Here is a 16249-nt window from a genome sequence, read left to right on the forward strand (position 1 = left end):
GAGCAAGTTTTCAAGAAAAAGCAAGAAACTCTGACTTTTGACTTTGCTGTTAATTTGTTGCTTTACCTGATTTGACAGGCACAGTGGGAGGACTTATTCAGCAAAGCTTCATTGAATCTTGTTGCCATGAAGAAGTCATTCTTTGGCTCAGTTATTTACCTGTGTCGTCGGCAAACCCCTGTCAAAACACCCGTTTTTCTGCCAGTAGATGAGATGAACTATAAGTGGGTTGAATCCTTAAAGGTGAGAACTCTTGTGTCCTAGGTATCTGAATTGCCAAATCATTATACTTTCTAAATGAGACATTTACTAGTGTTAAAAGAAGAGTATGTGTGTGTGTGTGTGTCCGTGTGTTCAGTTACTTTTAATAAAATAGAACTTACTAATCTCTGCCAAGGACATGAGGGCTATTTTCTTCATGGTTCCTAGTAAAACAGTTTGGGGTTTGTCCTGTAGGAGGTCTTGGCTGATCCATCAGAGCAGCCTGTGTGGTTGACTGCCACCAGTTGTGCGAACTCGGGAATTTTGGGAATGGTGAACTGCCTTCGCCTTGAAGCAGAAGGCCACCGAATCAGGTACGTAAGCATGCCCTTGAATCACATTTGGGAGATGAGATATTTGTGTTAGCTGCTTCTCAGGCTTACAGCAAAACAAACAAAATGACAACTCTCGTCTTCAGGTGTGTGTTCATTTCCAACTTGAACCCTTCATCTGCTGTCCCGCCTACGAGTCTTTCTTCCCTGGAGATGCAGAAGATTGTTCAGAAGGACCTGGTGATGAATGTGTATCGTGATGGGAAGTGGGGCTCCTTCAGGCATCTCCCATTGCAGCAAGGTACATCCTTTGAGATCTGAGGATCACTTGCAAGGCCTTGAATCTGAATGAACTTTGAATAGAAAATAAGTAGCTATTGTTCCTATAGTTACCTTTTATTATTATTTTTAATGAACAATTTTGTTTTCTGCTACTCCAGCTCAAAGTGAACAGTAGCACATTGTGGTGCCAGGAGGAGGGATAGGCTGTTTAGGGCATCAGTAGTATTGCAAAGCAAGAAAGGGCTTTCTAGATAGCAAATTGAGGAGGAGGTATAAATTACACAAGCAATTTAGTCATTTTGGAAGGCATGTACCTTTGTTAACGTGTGGAAGTTCTTATTGTTCCTTCTTCTGCAGCACAACCTCAGGAGCTGACAGAATATGCCTATGTAAATGTGCTGACTCGTGGAGATCTCTCATCTCTTCGTTGGATTGTCTCCCCACTTCGACACTTCCACACAGCTAATCCCAATATTTTACTTTGCAAAGTCTATTATGCATCTCTCAACTTCCGGGACATTATGCTGGCCACGGGGAAGCTTTCTCCAGATGCTATCCCTGGTGAGTTAGTTACACTAGAAGGAAATGTATTTATGTATTGTTGTTCTAGAATTAATCTCTTGAATGTTAGTTATGCATTGGCTAGAGTGTATGCCAGAAAGCATGCTTTTGAGAAGGAAGTACAGCCCTCCTTCAGGGCTGTACACCAAAAGCTTCCAAGTTCTACTTCCAGTTACAGTTCCATTTTTTTTCATATGGCACAATTAGTAAACCGTGCTCTGAGAATGCTTGCTGCATTGCATAGATACCAAGTGTGAGGTAAAACAAGTTGATGGAGGTTCCAGAGATGGGCATGGTAAACACCAAGGTGAGAATGTTGAAGTTTTGTGCTGCCATGCTGTTGGACATGCTTGGATATCAGGGAAAAAAAATGCACAATGAAGTAATTGCCTGTTTCCAAAATGGAGGTGGTATTATCTTGCTTCATAGCGAGTTAAGAATTAGTGTAATGTCTATGAAATGGTTTTAAAAATATATTTAAAAGAGAGGGGGTGGAACCTGTAAAAATTAAGTTCATTGGGAGATTCTTATGGGTGATTTGAGTAGGGCTGCGTTTCCCTTCATGACTGAACCACCTGGCATAATGGAAGGTGCCCCTGCCCATGGCAGAAGGTTGGAAGAAGATGATCTTTAAGGTCCCTTCCAACACAAACTGTTCTATGATTCTCTAACTGGCATAAGTGTCTGCCTAAAATGTGACTTATTCACTACATATTTTTGTGGTGATCATCCTTTGCTAGTTTATGTATCATTCTTTTTCAGAGGGACAGAATTGCCTCTGAAACAAGATGTTTTCCTGAAATTTCTCAGATGAAAACTGGAAACTAAAGCAATATCATCAAGGATAAATACTTAAGATTTAATGAGACCAAGTCCTTTTTTGCCATTCTTGGAGTGAGACTAACTATGGCAACTTATGAACTGTGTACAGAATAGAAAAATCCCAGCACTCTTCAGGTCTCTGGGGTTTAGACTTTCAGGGACTGCTGCTCTAGTAAAGGAATTTTAGAAAAGAATTTTTTTTTTTTTTTGTAAAAGGTGTTAATGTTCTTTCAGGTAACTGGGCTTTGCAGCAATGCATGCTGGGCATGGAGTTCTCAGGACGGGACCTGGCTGGAAGAAGAGTGATGGGATTGCTGCCAGCAAAGGGGCTGGCCACAGTGGTAGACTGTGACAAGAAGTTTCTATGGGAGGTGCCTGAAAACTGGTAGGTCAGCTTCTGTTTTCTGGTTAAGATTTGCCTTCCTGCCTGAGGCTGATGACAGCCCTGATCAAACCTGGGTGCTGTACAATGGGTAGATTCTCCTCTGGGAAATGGTGACAGGGCTATAGTGTCCCAAGCGACTGTAGGATTTTGGGTTAGATTCACTGCAGGAGTTCAGCACTAGTTTTTGTACAGTGGCTTGCACAAGGCTCTCATCTTTTTTTGCGCTCTTAGCTTCATGTGTTTCAGTATACACTGGGATTTCAGTGTTGGTTATGTTACTGGTTAGTTAGTGAAATAGTTTTGCGGAATGATGAAACTTGGCTGTGCTTGGCAGCTGTGGTAGTCTGCTGTATGATTGACAACCACTTACACTTTCTTAATGCAACTTTCTTACACTTTCTTATGCAAATTTCATCAGGAGAATCTAGTAGCCTTTTCCAAGGCTAAAGATATCTCTTCTGCTTTGCTCCTTAGGACTCTAGAAGAAGCAGCTTCAGTGCCTGTGGTTTATGCCACTGCTTATTATGCTTTGGTGGTTCGAGGTGGTATGAAGAAGGGTGAGAGTATCCTTATTCACTCTGGCTCAGGAGGTGTGGGCCAAGCAGCCATTGCCATTGCCCTGAGCATGGGCTGCCGTGTCTTTGCTACTGTAGGTGAGTACTGAGGGCCCAAAGTCATGGGGAGAAATAGATTGTAGATAATAAATAGAGGAAGCATGTGTATGCACACATATATATATATATAAGTATATACATATTTTTTAGGTATATACTTATTCCCCCAATATGATCTGCTGTAGCTTTGATCTAGTTTCCAGGCTGAGAACAGGATACATGGTAAATACAGCTACTGACTCTGTACTTGAAAATTCCACAGCACGGTCAAATTTATCTACCTCTGTACACTATATAATCAAAGGTATGGAAGAAGATCATGGCTTTCTCATTTTAAATTTAGTAATATGAATCCAATGCCTGTCCTTTGAAAGGCTCTGATCTGTTTCTGGTCCTTGCTCTATCTCATAAATGTGCAGGAGCAACCAGACAGCCTTTGTCCTAAGGTCTGACACCTTGAGAGACTGAAATCTTGGAGATGGCTTCTCAGGCTTACTTACAGTCCTTGGGGGAAAGATGTGCAGCAGAAAATGGGCTGTTTCATCATAAAAATTAAATTAGTGACATCTTTCAACCTGTCTTCTACTTCCAGGTTCCACTGAGAAACGTGAGTATCTCCAAGCAAGATTCCCACAGCTAGATGCTAATAGCTTTTCCAGCTCCAGGGATACTACCTTTGAGCAGCATATACTTCGAGTTACCAATGGAAAAGGTGGGGTTCAAGAAATATTTTTACTTTTTTTGTCAGCTATGCCACGTTATGCAGTTTTACATTCTAAAGACAGTATGAGTCACTTGAAGACAGAGTTAGGCTCTCAGCAGAGTTGAGTTTAAGTAGCTGCTTCTTCTTTCATTGCAGGTGTCAACCTCGTGTTAAATTCCTTGGCGGAAGAGAAGCTCCAAGCCAGTTTGCGTTGTCTTGCTCGACATGGGCGCTTCTTGGAAATAGGCAAATTTGATCTGTCTAACAACAGTCATCTTGGTAAGATGGGCCATCAGGAAATGCCTCTCATTTAGGTTCTAGCTGCTGCCCAGCACCCTTGGGTCCCTTTCTGCATGGCAGCTCTCCAGCCTCCCCAAAATCTATACTTGTATCTGGTGTTACTTGGTCTCAGGTGCACAATTGGCATTTGCTAAACTTTATATGATTGATGATTGCTCAGTGTTCCAGTCTATCCAGACCCCTCTGCAAGGCCTCTTGTCCCTCAAGGTAGTCAACAGCATCTACCAATTTTGAAGGCACAGGGCAAGATTAACCTGGTTTCTCTTGGGTGGGAAAAAATTTTTGAATGTTATAAGGTGGTGTGTTAGTGAAAAATTACAGCTATGTTCTCCTGTTATAGAATGATTGCATATAGCGTCGACAGTCTGCTTCCTTATTCTAATTAAATTTCAAAAGATCCTATCATGTTGTAAAATCTTGCTATGAGGAAGAGTCTCCTGTGGAGATAGACATGATGTATGTAGAATTCTAGCTCCCCTGTGACTCTAACTCAGTTGTCACTAGACAAAAAAAATGTCCTTTTTAATATCAGACTGACCATGATATAGCTTGTCCTCTCAACACACAATTTTTGGGAGTGGAGTTTCTGTGAAACTGGTCTGCTTGTAAGAGAATAACATAATGAATATAGCATTTGGAGAGCATATGCAAGAATGAGTTTGGAAAATGTAGAATTCAAGCATTTGATTGCTTTACTCCTGTGAACTTCCCAGAAATGTTTCTGAAGCAGAGGATAGGCTCCATTTTGAAATGTCAGCAGCATCAGGTCATAACCAAATTGCTTTTTCTAGGGATGTCTCTCTTCCTCAAGAATGTGGCATTTCATGGGATCCTACTAGATTCAATATTTGATGAGGGAAACCAGGAGTGGGAACTAGTATCAGAGTTGTTGAAGAAAGGCATAAAAGATGGCGTAGTAAAGCCCCTGCGGAGTACAGTCTTCAGCAAAGAAGAGGTAGAAGCTGCCTTCAGATTCATGGCACAAGGAAAACATATTGGCAAAGTTATGATCAAGGTAATGAGATAATGATTTTGGTTCTCTGATGCATCTGGCCGTCCTCTGGTGACGATTGGATACTTTTATCCATTTCAAGTTTAAGTTGTATGAGTAAGGCAGCACAGGGTCGGTTTTTACTGCTGACGCTGTCACAATTGTAACTGTCAAGTCTGGCACTGCTGCTGCAAGTTTCATTCACATTGGCTGGAGGAGCATAGCATGGAGAGATAAGAGATACAGAGATGCATTATGTATCTGATTGTAACTACTTTTTTTTTTCTTGTTTTCTTGTTTTCTTTGTGTGTGTTATTTGTTTTTTTGTTTGTGGCTTTTTTGGTTGGTTGGGGTTTTTTTTTTGTGGGGGGAAGGTCCAAGAAGAGGAAAAGGAGTATTCTTTAAGAAAGTCTGAACCAGTTAAAATCTCTGCAATCTCCCGAACCTCCTGTCTACCTACCAAGTCTTACATCATCACAGGGGGCCTAGGAGGATTTGGGCTTGAGTTGGCACAGTGGCTAGTTGAGAGAGGAGCACAGAAAATTATACTGACGTCGCGTTCTGGCATACGAACTGGTAAGCAAAAATTGTAAGGGGACAGGGAGCATGATTGCCTTTCAAGAGACCTCAGTTTGTAGTTTCTCTCCATTTTTAAGTGTCCTGTTGGTGACTAATAACGTCTTGATCTCTTTTCTTTTCTTTCCTGTATTATCTCACTTCAAACAAGCTGTTGTCTCCTTTATTGTAAAGGAGGAACTATCTTTTAGCTTGACCTTTTTTTCCAACTACTACTTTCCCCCTTTTATGTTTCCTAATTCTATCAACCCATTTTCTCTATTACACAGGATTTTTTTCTGTAGCCTTTCTTTTACCTTAGTGCCCTCTGCAGTCTGGCTACCTCACAGACTTGTCCACTAGCTGTAGCGTGTTGGATCACATGCCACAAGGAAGGGCCTAAAAACTCCTTGTTAAAGATACTTTGTCCCTCAAGTTACATGTGTGGATGCTCACTCTTGCTCCTTAGATAGCTCATTTGTAAAGATGGACCTTACTATCTGATTACATCCATAAACATTTTTACTCAGATTTAAGGTGTTAGTTTGATTACAGTGGCAGCACTGAGATTTCTTATCAGTGATAGTCTTCAGTATTTCCCCATACAAATTCAGTCATAACACAGCTTCTCTCTGTCTCTACAGGTTTCTTCTTTCTTTTGGCAAGTTCACAAATCACACCACTTGTGTGTACAAACACATAGATCAAATACTTCTTCTCAAGTTCTGGCTGTGCTGCTATAATCTGTTGTTTTGCTCTAATCTAGCCAATCTTTCCTATCTCAGTACCCAAATTTTTGTTCATTTCTCTACACAGTTATGCTTTTCCTTCCTTCCCCCTACCACCACCCAAACCCTTAGGGTCTCCCAATGCTGTTCTCCACTTTTATCTACTTAGAATATTTCTGAAATTCAAATGATTTCTAGTTACTGTTCAGATTTTGTCCAATTTTTGTCTTATAGCTGAATTAGGAATTATTTAGTTATTGAGTCCCTATCTAGTCAGAAAAGCATAAAGGAGCAGGTTAACCAAAGCCTTATGGTTGGGATGCTTCATCCCAGGCACTGTCCACCTTTATTTTTTCTAGGCTACCAGGCTAAACGTGTTGAAGAGTGGAAGGCACTGGGAATCGAAGTGTTGGTATCTACCAGTGATATTGGAACACTAGAAGGAACACAGCTATTGATAGAAGAAGCTTTGCAGCTTGGACCAGTTGGAGGCATCTTTAATTTGGCTGTGGTGAGTGACAAAAATGCTTAGGACTTCTAAGAGGCAGCATCCATTCAAGTGACTTTTTTACTGAAGGCAGTCAGGCTTCATACAATTTTAGTAAAGTTCTCTGCCTTTCAAAGGACACTATGCTTTGGTCTTACCTGGTGACTAAAGGCTTATGGGTCTATTCCCTTGACCTGAGAAGCAACAGTGTTTGGCCAGCAAGTTCAGTTCTGTGGTAACACAGATGTTGCCCTAGACCCATGTAGAACTTCTGCAGTGTCAATACTGAAAAAATACTGAAAAAAAGCAGACTTGGCAAAAGCTGTGTTGTCATATTTTGGAATGTTTAGGATATGTCTGTACTGTGAAGTTACAAAAATAACATTGCGCAGTGATATCCTCTCATCTCTCAAGCCATGTAGCATATTAAACAGAGAAACTGGAGATACTGAAACTACACTTTCTCTTTCAATCCCTCTCCCTGCTCCCCATAGGTCCTTAGAGATGGCATGATTGAAAATCAGAGCCCAGAATTATTCTGGGAGGTCAACAAGCCCAAGTATTCAGGCACCCTTCATTTGGATTGGTAAGTGTCTGTAGAAGGGACAAATAAGAACTGCTTTTAAGGTCACAGAACTGATCGAACTTAGTCATTTTAGTCTTGCACTAGCCTTGGGTGGTAGTACAATCAGCAGGTTTTTCTGATGAGGTTTCTCTCTCCTGCTCTGCTCCAAGGGTGACTCGTAAGAAGTGTCCAGACCTGGACTATTTTGTTGTGTTCTCCTCTGTAAGCTGTGGAAGAGGAAATGCTGGGCAAAGTAATTATGGCTTTGCCAATTCTACCATGGAGCGTATCTGTGAGCAGCGACATAAGGATGGACTCCCAGGTAAGATGACTTTACTCATTGCACAGTATAAACTGTCTCGCCAAACATCCAGATGAAGACCAGCTCACCAGAAACTTGTGCACTTATCTGGAGTGATAAAGTATGTTGAAGGCTGTTTTCCGCTCCTAGATGTTTCCCCCCCAGTCATTCATGTGTGAATGAATACTGACCATTTAACAGTACAAAGGAAATGCGAGCCTTAGCATAGCTGCTTATTAAGTCCCTTTTTTATTAACTCACTCTTGTTGCTGCCATGTCCTTTAGTTAGCTGCTTAGTGTGTTCTTCTAATTTCTCCTCCAGGCCTGGCAATCCAGTGGGGAGCCATTGGTGATGTGGGTATCTTGCTGAAGACAATGGGAAACAAAGACATTGTGGTGGGGGGAACGATTCCGCAACAAATCAGCTCATGCCTGGAGGTGCTCGATGTCTTCCTGAATCAAACCTCATCCTGTCATGTCCAGTTTTGTCCTAGCAGAGAAGGTCTCCGTGAAAGCTGAAGGAGGTAGTCAGCGGGATCTTGTAGAAGCTGTTGCTCACATCCTGGGTAAGTGCTGTCACTGGTCAGTGTCTAGTCTCTCCAAACTTTTGGAAAGCAGTAGTGCTCTGTTCAGCATCTCTTCCCGATCTCCTGTGGTGTGGGTATGTTACTGTTGTGAGACTGATTTCTTTTTTTTTTTTTTTCTTAACACTGCTCCTTCTCTCAAATAATGACTTTGTTTCTTGTATGGGTTTTTCTCTGTTACTGTGTTTACATAGGTACGCATATATACTCCAGTGGCTTGGGTTTTATTTAGAGTAAACCGGTACCTTTCTCCAAATGGAGAATCAACAGGAACAGCCCTCAACAGCAAAATTCTGGGGCAGCACATAATAGAACAAATACATAACTAACTTTCTGAGTACTATTCCAGCTTTCAAACATTCACCTTGGTATGTCCCCATGCTGCAAAAGTAGCTTTTCTCTACTTAGTGTTCTTAACTGGTAGTGTATTCACTACCAGCTGTCATCTCATGTGAACATCTATAACCATAGCTTAACTATGCATTGCAAGTATCACGTCCTTCTGTCTGTCTTGAACCCGCTTTCTTTTACCATTGCATCTCTTATTTTTGTGCGGGTAGCGAATAATCGCTGTCAACTCCACCTATGTCCCACGTCAGTTGTTTCTTTTGCAGACAGAACTGACTATTGATCCTTTGTTTTCTACCAAAAAAGGTACCAATAATGAAAGACAGTCTCCTGAGTGTTACTTAAGGAGTTGTTTGCAGCTCACTGACAGCAAATCTGACCTCTCAGAGCAGATGTGGCTTTTAGAAGTCATAGGAAAGTGTCTGGGAAATCGCATCAGCTATAGGGTTAGTTTGGAAGAAACAGAGTATGAAAGCAACAAAGGGATGAGCTAGTAAAGAAGCCTAATAGTGGGAAGGGTGGCAGCTTGGCACAGCACAAGGTGGAGGAGTGGACAAAAAGCTGTAGATGCAGGTCTTATTATGAGAGGCCTTTTACGGGTAAGGAAAGGGTGAGAGATTGAACAGCATGAAAATTAAAGGGGAAAAGGCAATGAAGCCTAAACATATCATCTCCTCCTCCAGTGTGATAGACATCAAGTGTTGAAATCAACCATCATTGACATAACTTTCATCCCATTGTAGCTGAGGATTAGTTGCATTAGGTCTAGGACTGCAGTTTCAATTAGAGCCTCCAGTGTGTGAAATCTGTCTAGCTGACTGGCTGTTCTATATTTGGTCTAGAGCTGATGTGAAAATATTCACAGCTATTTAGTTGGGACTGATGTATCCCCTGCCATAAATCTGTGCACATTTAATACGTACTCTAAATACTAGATCCCATATGACAAGGTGGGGGTTGTAGAAGAGGTGACTTATGAAAGTATTAGATGATCCTGGAAGGTAAACTGCAGCTCTGTAGCTGCAGTTCATTGAGATTTTAGGAGAAGGAAGAAAGTGGAGAAGGCTGCTAGAGAGGCCTAAACCTGAAAAGAAATTGGCCTTTTGCTAGTATGCTGTTTTGTTCGCAGGGGTCCGTGATGTGAGTAGTCTGAATGCTGAGAGTTCCTTGGCTGACTTGGGCTTGGATTCCTTGATGGGTGTGGAGGTGCGCCAGATGCTGGAGAGAGACTATGACATTGTTATGACCATGAGAGAAATTCGACTCCTTACGATCAACAAGCTGCGTGAACTTTCTTCCAAGTCCAGGACAGCAGAGGGTAGAGTGTCTGGATTAGGGTTGCTACCAGTCACCTGAGTCCAAATAAACTCCCAGTCCATTGCTTTCATCTCTAGTGACATAAACCCCTATCAGATCATGAAATAAAGTTATAATTGAGTAGCCCTTAAGTGACAGACGTGTCACAGAAGTGTATTGACCACTGGGACAGGCCCATCATTTCTGGGGCGGGGATGTACGAGCAAGTGTGAAGCTGCTTTCTTGCTCGGCTAGCAGCTGCATGCATGAGTACTCTTATGCAGCTCTCTGTAGGATGCGATTTGAGACCTTTACTATCTGGGGAATAAACAATGTAGTGTCATGCTTACAGGAAGCTTAAAAGCATATGCAGGTGCTGCAGAGCAATTGACAGTTGGAAGATCCCTTTGTCTGTGACCTGATGATGTAGTGAGGCAGCAGGCTAATTTAGAGCAGCCCTGAGGTTGTCTGTTAGGACTATGGCTACATGACCAAGACTGACACTGAAAGTAATTGCGTTTGTCTGGTGTGCTTTCCTTCAAAGAGCTGAAGTCATCCCCACTGATGAAGACAGGCCCAGGCGAACCTCCAAAACTAGATCTGAACAACTTACTGGTGAACCCAGAAGGGCCAACTATTACTCGTCTCAATGATGTTCAGAGCATGGAGCGCCCTCTTTTCCTTGTTCACCCCATTGAAGGATCCATTGCAGTTTTCTACACTCTGGCCTCCAGACTTCACATGCCCTGCTATGGGCTCCAGTGCACAAAAGGTATGTCAGTTCTTCATCTTGAATTTGCACACACAACATTCTGAACTGTAGTTGCTTATAGAGAGGGCTTTGTTTCTAGACTATTAAGCTTGGAAGAACAAGTATCAGGCCTATTAGTCTGTATAGGGTCATGTCAAACATCCCCAGGTATCAAGAGGAATAATAGATTAGATTGAAGAGTTTGTGTGCAAAAGTCAAAGCATCCTATTCAACCTGTCCTTGGAAAGCAGGAATATTACCACTACTTGTCCTAAGTGCAAGTTGTTAACCATAATTTAGTAATTTACCTGCAAAGTAACGTGGATGTTTCCATCAGGGTTGTTTCTGAGTGCATGAAAACATATTTGTCTCTGCCAGTGTCTTTTCACCAGTCTGTTTCTAACTCACTTCCATGTTCTAGCCGCTCCCTTGGACAGCATCCAAAGCCTGGCAGCCTATTACATTGATTGCATGAAGCAGATACAGTCTGAAGGACCTTACCGCATTGCTGGATACTCTTTTGGTGCCTGTGTAGCCTTTGAAATGTGCTCCCAACTGCAAGCACAACAAAATGCTTCCCATGCATTCAACAGTTTATTCCTTTTTGATGGGTCTCATTCCTTTGTGGCAGCATATACCCAGGTAAGGGGCACAAAGAGAATCTTCTTTCTGGGGACCATCATCTCTCATCAGGGCTCATTTTTCTCCGAGCTTACTATTGTAGATATGTGCAATCTGAAAAGCCGACAGACTTTTCTTCACAGGGATTTTGGAAGACAACTGTAAGACAGTGGCTGCTTAGAGATGGCTGAAGGGTAGTAGCACATGAGAGGTGGTCTTCATTAAGTGGCAAGAGCTCAGGCACAAATGTTGTTCTTGCTATGATAAATCATAATATTAGTATGTCTTCTGGAAGATCCTGGTGTCTGCAAGTCAAGATCCTCTTGTAGTGGTGTGAGGAAACCTTGCTTAAGGCTTCCCTTTAATTTTTGTTGTACTTTAGAGAACACTAGGCTCTTGGCAATTACCTGTGGATTTTCTTTCTAGTCTGTCCTCAAGGGATTTCCCCCCTTCCTTTTTTTCCCAGTTCGCACCTTTGGTTCTCTAATTGTTTTTTATCTGACTTTCAAGTCAGGCACATCCCTCGCACATTCACATTGTATTCTTCTCCTTTCTAGAGCTACAGAGCCAAACTGACCCAAGGTAATGAGGCTGCACTGGAGACTGAAGCATTGTGTGCCTTTGTTCAGCAATTTACGGGCACTGAATACAATAAGGTACTGTTTCTATATGTCTTTATATTGCGCAAGAGGGGTGTGGTTTTTTTTTAATGGAGATGGGATTCTCAGCTATTGAGACTAATGTGGGAAAAAAAATGTTTCTATTTCCAGCTGCTGGAGATTCTTCTCCCCCTGAAAGATCTGGAGGCTCGTGTGAATGCTGCTGTAGACCTAATAACTGAGATTCATACAAACATCAATCGTGAAGCACTCAGCTTTGCTGCTACTTCATTTTACCATAAACTGAAGGCTGCTGACAAGTATATACCAGACTCCAAGTATCATGGGAACGTGACACTGATGCGGGCAAAATCTCACAATGAATATGAGGAAGGTCTAGGTAGAGACTATAAACTCTCAGAGGTCAGTCTCAGGCCCACTGGTGATTGTTGAGTTTCTCTTGATACTTGGGGAAGACAAAGAAAAGCATGGGAAATCATCTGTACTGAGGAAAAAAGGACAAAACCAACCTGACAGAAATTATTGTTCTGCAGCTGTTATGCTCTACCAAGAATTAGAAGTCTCCAAAAGCAAATGAGATGATTGGTTCCAGGCATTTTCTGTGGGTAGTGAGGGCCAGAAAGTCTTGCCTGTATATAGGATAAGTGTTTTCTATAGCCGATTCTTGCAGCTCTCTAGAATGACTTTGGATAATAACAATGTTAAAAGAGAGCATCTTACAGTCTCTTTTCACTGTAGGCCCTAAAGTTAGTTCACTGAATGAGGGCACCCTTCTGAAGAGCAAGTGTCATTCTTCTGACAAAGACAGCTTTTTCTCAGTTGCATTTTTTTCACTGAGAAGGTAGTAGTTAGAAGTGGGTTTCTTGTGGGCTAAAAAAAAAGTCAGGGTTTGGCCTGTAGTCCAGATAAGGTCACTGTTCTTTAGCCCCCTGCTTACATACAAGGGTTAAATTGGTGCAAATATCAGGGAAAAGGAAGTGATTTTCAGAATTCCCTTCCTGCTTCTGGCATTTCCCTTATCCCTTCAGACATCTAATTTAGTCATTATTGATTCCAGGCTAACTTATATGTTATTAAAGTTACATAATGACCTTAAAGGAAGATTCCTGGTGGTGGTAGAAAGATGCAGGGGGTGTTTATTTGGTTTACTTAAGGGCTTGGAAGTAGCTACTTTTATCATTCATTCTTTGATATTGCAGGTAAATTAATCTTTTGGTACTAGGTTGGTTGACTTCCTCCTAGTTTATATTTGAGTGGACCACCTGTCAGGCTGTCAAACTATTGTGCTTTAAAACACTGGTTCCAAACAGTGCCCCACAGCTGGTCTGTGAAAACGTGTCAGAGTAAAACTGGTGCTATTTTTAACTGAGTTTGACAGAGGCAGTGGTCTAAATTATTAGTAACTTAGAAGACTGACAAACCCAAAGTGGCTAGGTGATTAGCTGGTTGTAAATTGTGAATGAAAAGTTTTTCTTTTTCATACTTATGCAGGTGTGCGATGGAAAAGTATCTGTCCATGTTATTGAAGGGGATCACCGCACTTTGCTGGAGGGAGATGGTGTTGAATCAATTATTGGGATCATCCACAGCTCACTGGCAGAGCCACGTGTCAGTGTCAGAGAGGGTTAACTTCTCCATACTCACTGTCAATGACGAAGAAAATGCCAACAACATTCCTATGTTATGACAGACCCCAAGGAACTCTTCCTATTGTTCAACATCTCATCTGCTCTGCTGCCAGAACTGGGAAGTCCAGCTGGACTCAACTGGTCTTTTTCTGTCTCTTTCTTGCTTATCTTTTCCTTTCCCAACTTCTATGGGTTCTATCTCCTTCCTTTCCTATGGCTGTTTTTCCCCCTAGTCTCCCTGTCCATGTTAACTGTAGTGCTGTGACACTGTCACTGTGCACTGCAATGAGGGTTCCCCACAGATGGTTGCTTCCTACACCCTTGGCAGTATAAAAAACAAATTTAGGAGTAGATTTCTTGTGCTTTATATTGTTTTTGTCTTAACAGTATTCCAAAGGGTATGTGATAGCACTTGTTGACCAAGCCTAGTGAACAGGGAGAGGAGAGGAGCTGCAGCTGATTTTGGAGATACTTTTTGTCTGTGAAGAATCTGTCTGCAGTTTAGGTCAGAAAGAGAATTCCACTGAGGGTTTTGTAACTATATTTTTTAATTTGCTATATTCTAAGTATTTATTGTGTCAAACCAGAGACTTCTTACTTGGTTTTAATTTATCGTGGGTTATAGGAGAAAAGAAACATCCCTTTTTGGAGGGGAAGGTTTATTCTACAAGGGAAAGTTGCCCATTTGTTAAACCAAAATGCATCTCTGAAATAATCTGGTTTCTTGGTTGTTTTTTTTTTTTTTTTTTTTCTTTCTCCCACTGCCCTGCCCTTTTCAGAAAGGAATAGGTAGAAGGAAGGATTCTTGCCATCATGTACTCTTCAGAGGAGAGAGGGGCCTGGGGGGATAGGGTGGACAGTTTGACAGATGTCGCTGTATTGAACAGCCTTAACTTGGGCATGATAAAAACAGGAAAAGCTGTCCCTAGGCAGGTACTTTGTTTATATTTGTGCAAGGTTCTGTGGCCTGCTGTATCAGAACCTTAGTAAAGCATTAAGATTAGTGCTTTACCTTATTCCCTCTCACCTCCAGTCTCGCCACCCAATGAAAAATTTGGAATGGGGAGGGCAGGGAATAGAATTCCTTAACAGTAACTGAAAAAATCCTCCCGCCCCTGCTCTCCCATAATCAAAGCTCAGGCAAACGTACAAGGATCTACCCAAAGCCCCTATATATTTTATTTAGCACAAGACTTGCTTAAGCCTTGTGTATTCATTTTCCTTTCAGTAATGAGACTGGAAATCCCACATAAGTTAGCTAAGTAATCAGTTTGATGGTCTGATTTTAAAATACAGTACCTTTTTAAAGGAAATTTGCATAAAATTCAATTGAAAAATTTCTTGCCTTTGCTATGCTGGATCTGTCATTTCCGAAATCAGTAAATCCTTGCTACACTTATGATACAGAGGAGACCTGGGTAGCAACAAAGCACCAACTAGGAGGAGCTAATGTGCTTCTCAGAACTGCTGTAAAACCCTGGCTCTCTCCATCTTCATCCCCCAGTGAAGTATCCTGGTAGTTGACAGGATACATGAGCATTCCAGTGACAGGAACAGATGGCTCTTCACTGCAGGTTCTGACCTAGTGTCTTTTGCTTATACCACCCTCTGTTGATAGTGGCTGGGTTAACTGGTTTTAGTTTTATAAAGTATTTCTTTTGTGAAATCTGAAATAAAACAACATACTGTCAGCTTAAACCATTTTGAAATGTCTTGTTCATTTTTTCTTTTTTTTTTTTTTTTTTTTCCCCTTCTAGTTAATATTTTTTGGTCTGAAGCATGTCTTTTTGGCTTTCCTAGTATTAAACAGAATTCATCACTGGTTGGCTTTTGAATTATTTTCTACCACCATTTCTTAATCTCATGTTTCACCTGGAATCTCTCCCTTCATGGTATAAAGCAAAAACTGCTGCTGACATACCTGATTTGTAGTCTGTGGAGAAGGCTTAGTATTCTGAAGCATGGCTTCTTGTTGCCATGATTTTGGTACCTTAGATACAACCACAGTATTGAAGTGGAAACTCTTAGATGGGCTTTTATTTGCCATATTGGACAAGCCATTAATATTCCTGCCTCAGTTTTCCCATCTGTAAAATGGGACAATGGTGTCTATCTCAGGGTCCCTCTGAGAGTTGGATAGGCAATGGGTGTATATGCTCTGAAGTTTTAGGTATGATGTCTGAGTGTTAGACAGTAACAGAAGGAGTGTGATGTGCGAGGGATACTGGATACTGATACTGGAGTGGCTGTGTGAACAGTGTGTGGACCATGGGACTTCATTACATCTACTGCACAGTCACTGCACCTACTGGCGTAGGGTACTCTATGAAACAAAACAAACGGGGACTAGTTGGTTTGGTTTAACTACTGGCAGTTGTAGTGAGCCTGAAAAAAAAAAAAGGTGAAAGAGTCCTACTTGTGTTGATTATATTTAAAACTGGAAGGAAAAAGAAAGGAGTGATTAAACTTAAACAGGTACAATAGTTCTGTGCTAAAGTGTGTAACTTATCTGAATGGGCTGTGTGGAGGGAGCAAGGACTAATGCTGTCCTATCTGTTGAAGCAGGAGTTTGAT

At 41.6% G+C, this 16249-nt stretch overlaps 1 protein-coding gene across 1 annotated transcript in view; it reads left to right on the forward strand.

The window, feature by feature from the left end:
* The window catches only part of FASN (fatty acid synthase), a 42094-nt gene extending 26595 nt beyond the window's left edge, over positions 1–15499 (forward strand). Inside the window, 21 exon segments of the mRNA XM_032128649.1 lie at positions 79–243; positions 457–575; positions 680–834; positions 1173–1376; positions 2433–2583; positions 3058–3236; positions 3790–3909; positions 4057–4179; positions 4992–5215; positions 5566–5767; positions 6834–6985; positions 7456–7547; positions 7697–7848; positions 8150–8289; positions 8291–8393; positions 9889–10077; positions 10600–10827; positions 11228–11448; positions 11985–12083; positions 12198–12449; positions 13539–15499. Coding sequence (XP_031984540.1) covers positions 79–243; positions 457–575; positions 680–834; positions 1173–1376; positions 2433–2583; positions 3058–3236; positions 3790–3909; positions 4057–4179; positions 4992–5215; positions 5566–5767; positions 6834–6985; positions 7456–7547; positions 7697–7848; positions 8150–8289; positions 8291–8393; positions 9889–10077; positions 10600–10827; positions 11228–11448; positions 11985–12083; positions 12198–12449; positions 13539–13676 — 3408 coding nt within the window. The 3' untranslated portion in view covers positions 13677–15499.
* The last annotated feature ends 750 nt before the right edge of the window (positions 15500–16249 follow it).

This window comes from Corvus moneduloides, chromosome 19 (assembly GCF_009650955.1).
Source record: "Corvus moneduloides isolate bCorMon1 chromosome 19, bCorMon1.pri, whole genome shotgun sequence".
NCBI classification, from domain to species: Eukaryota; Metazoa; Chordata; class Aves; order Passeriformes; family Corvidae; genus Corvus; species Corvus moneduloides.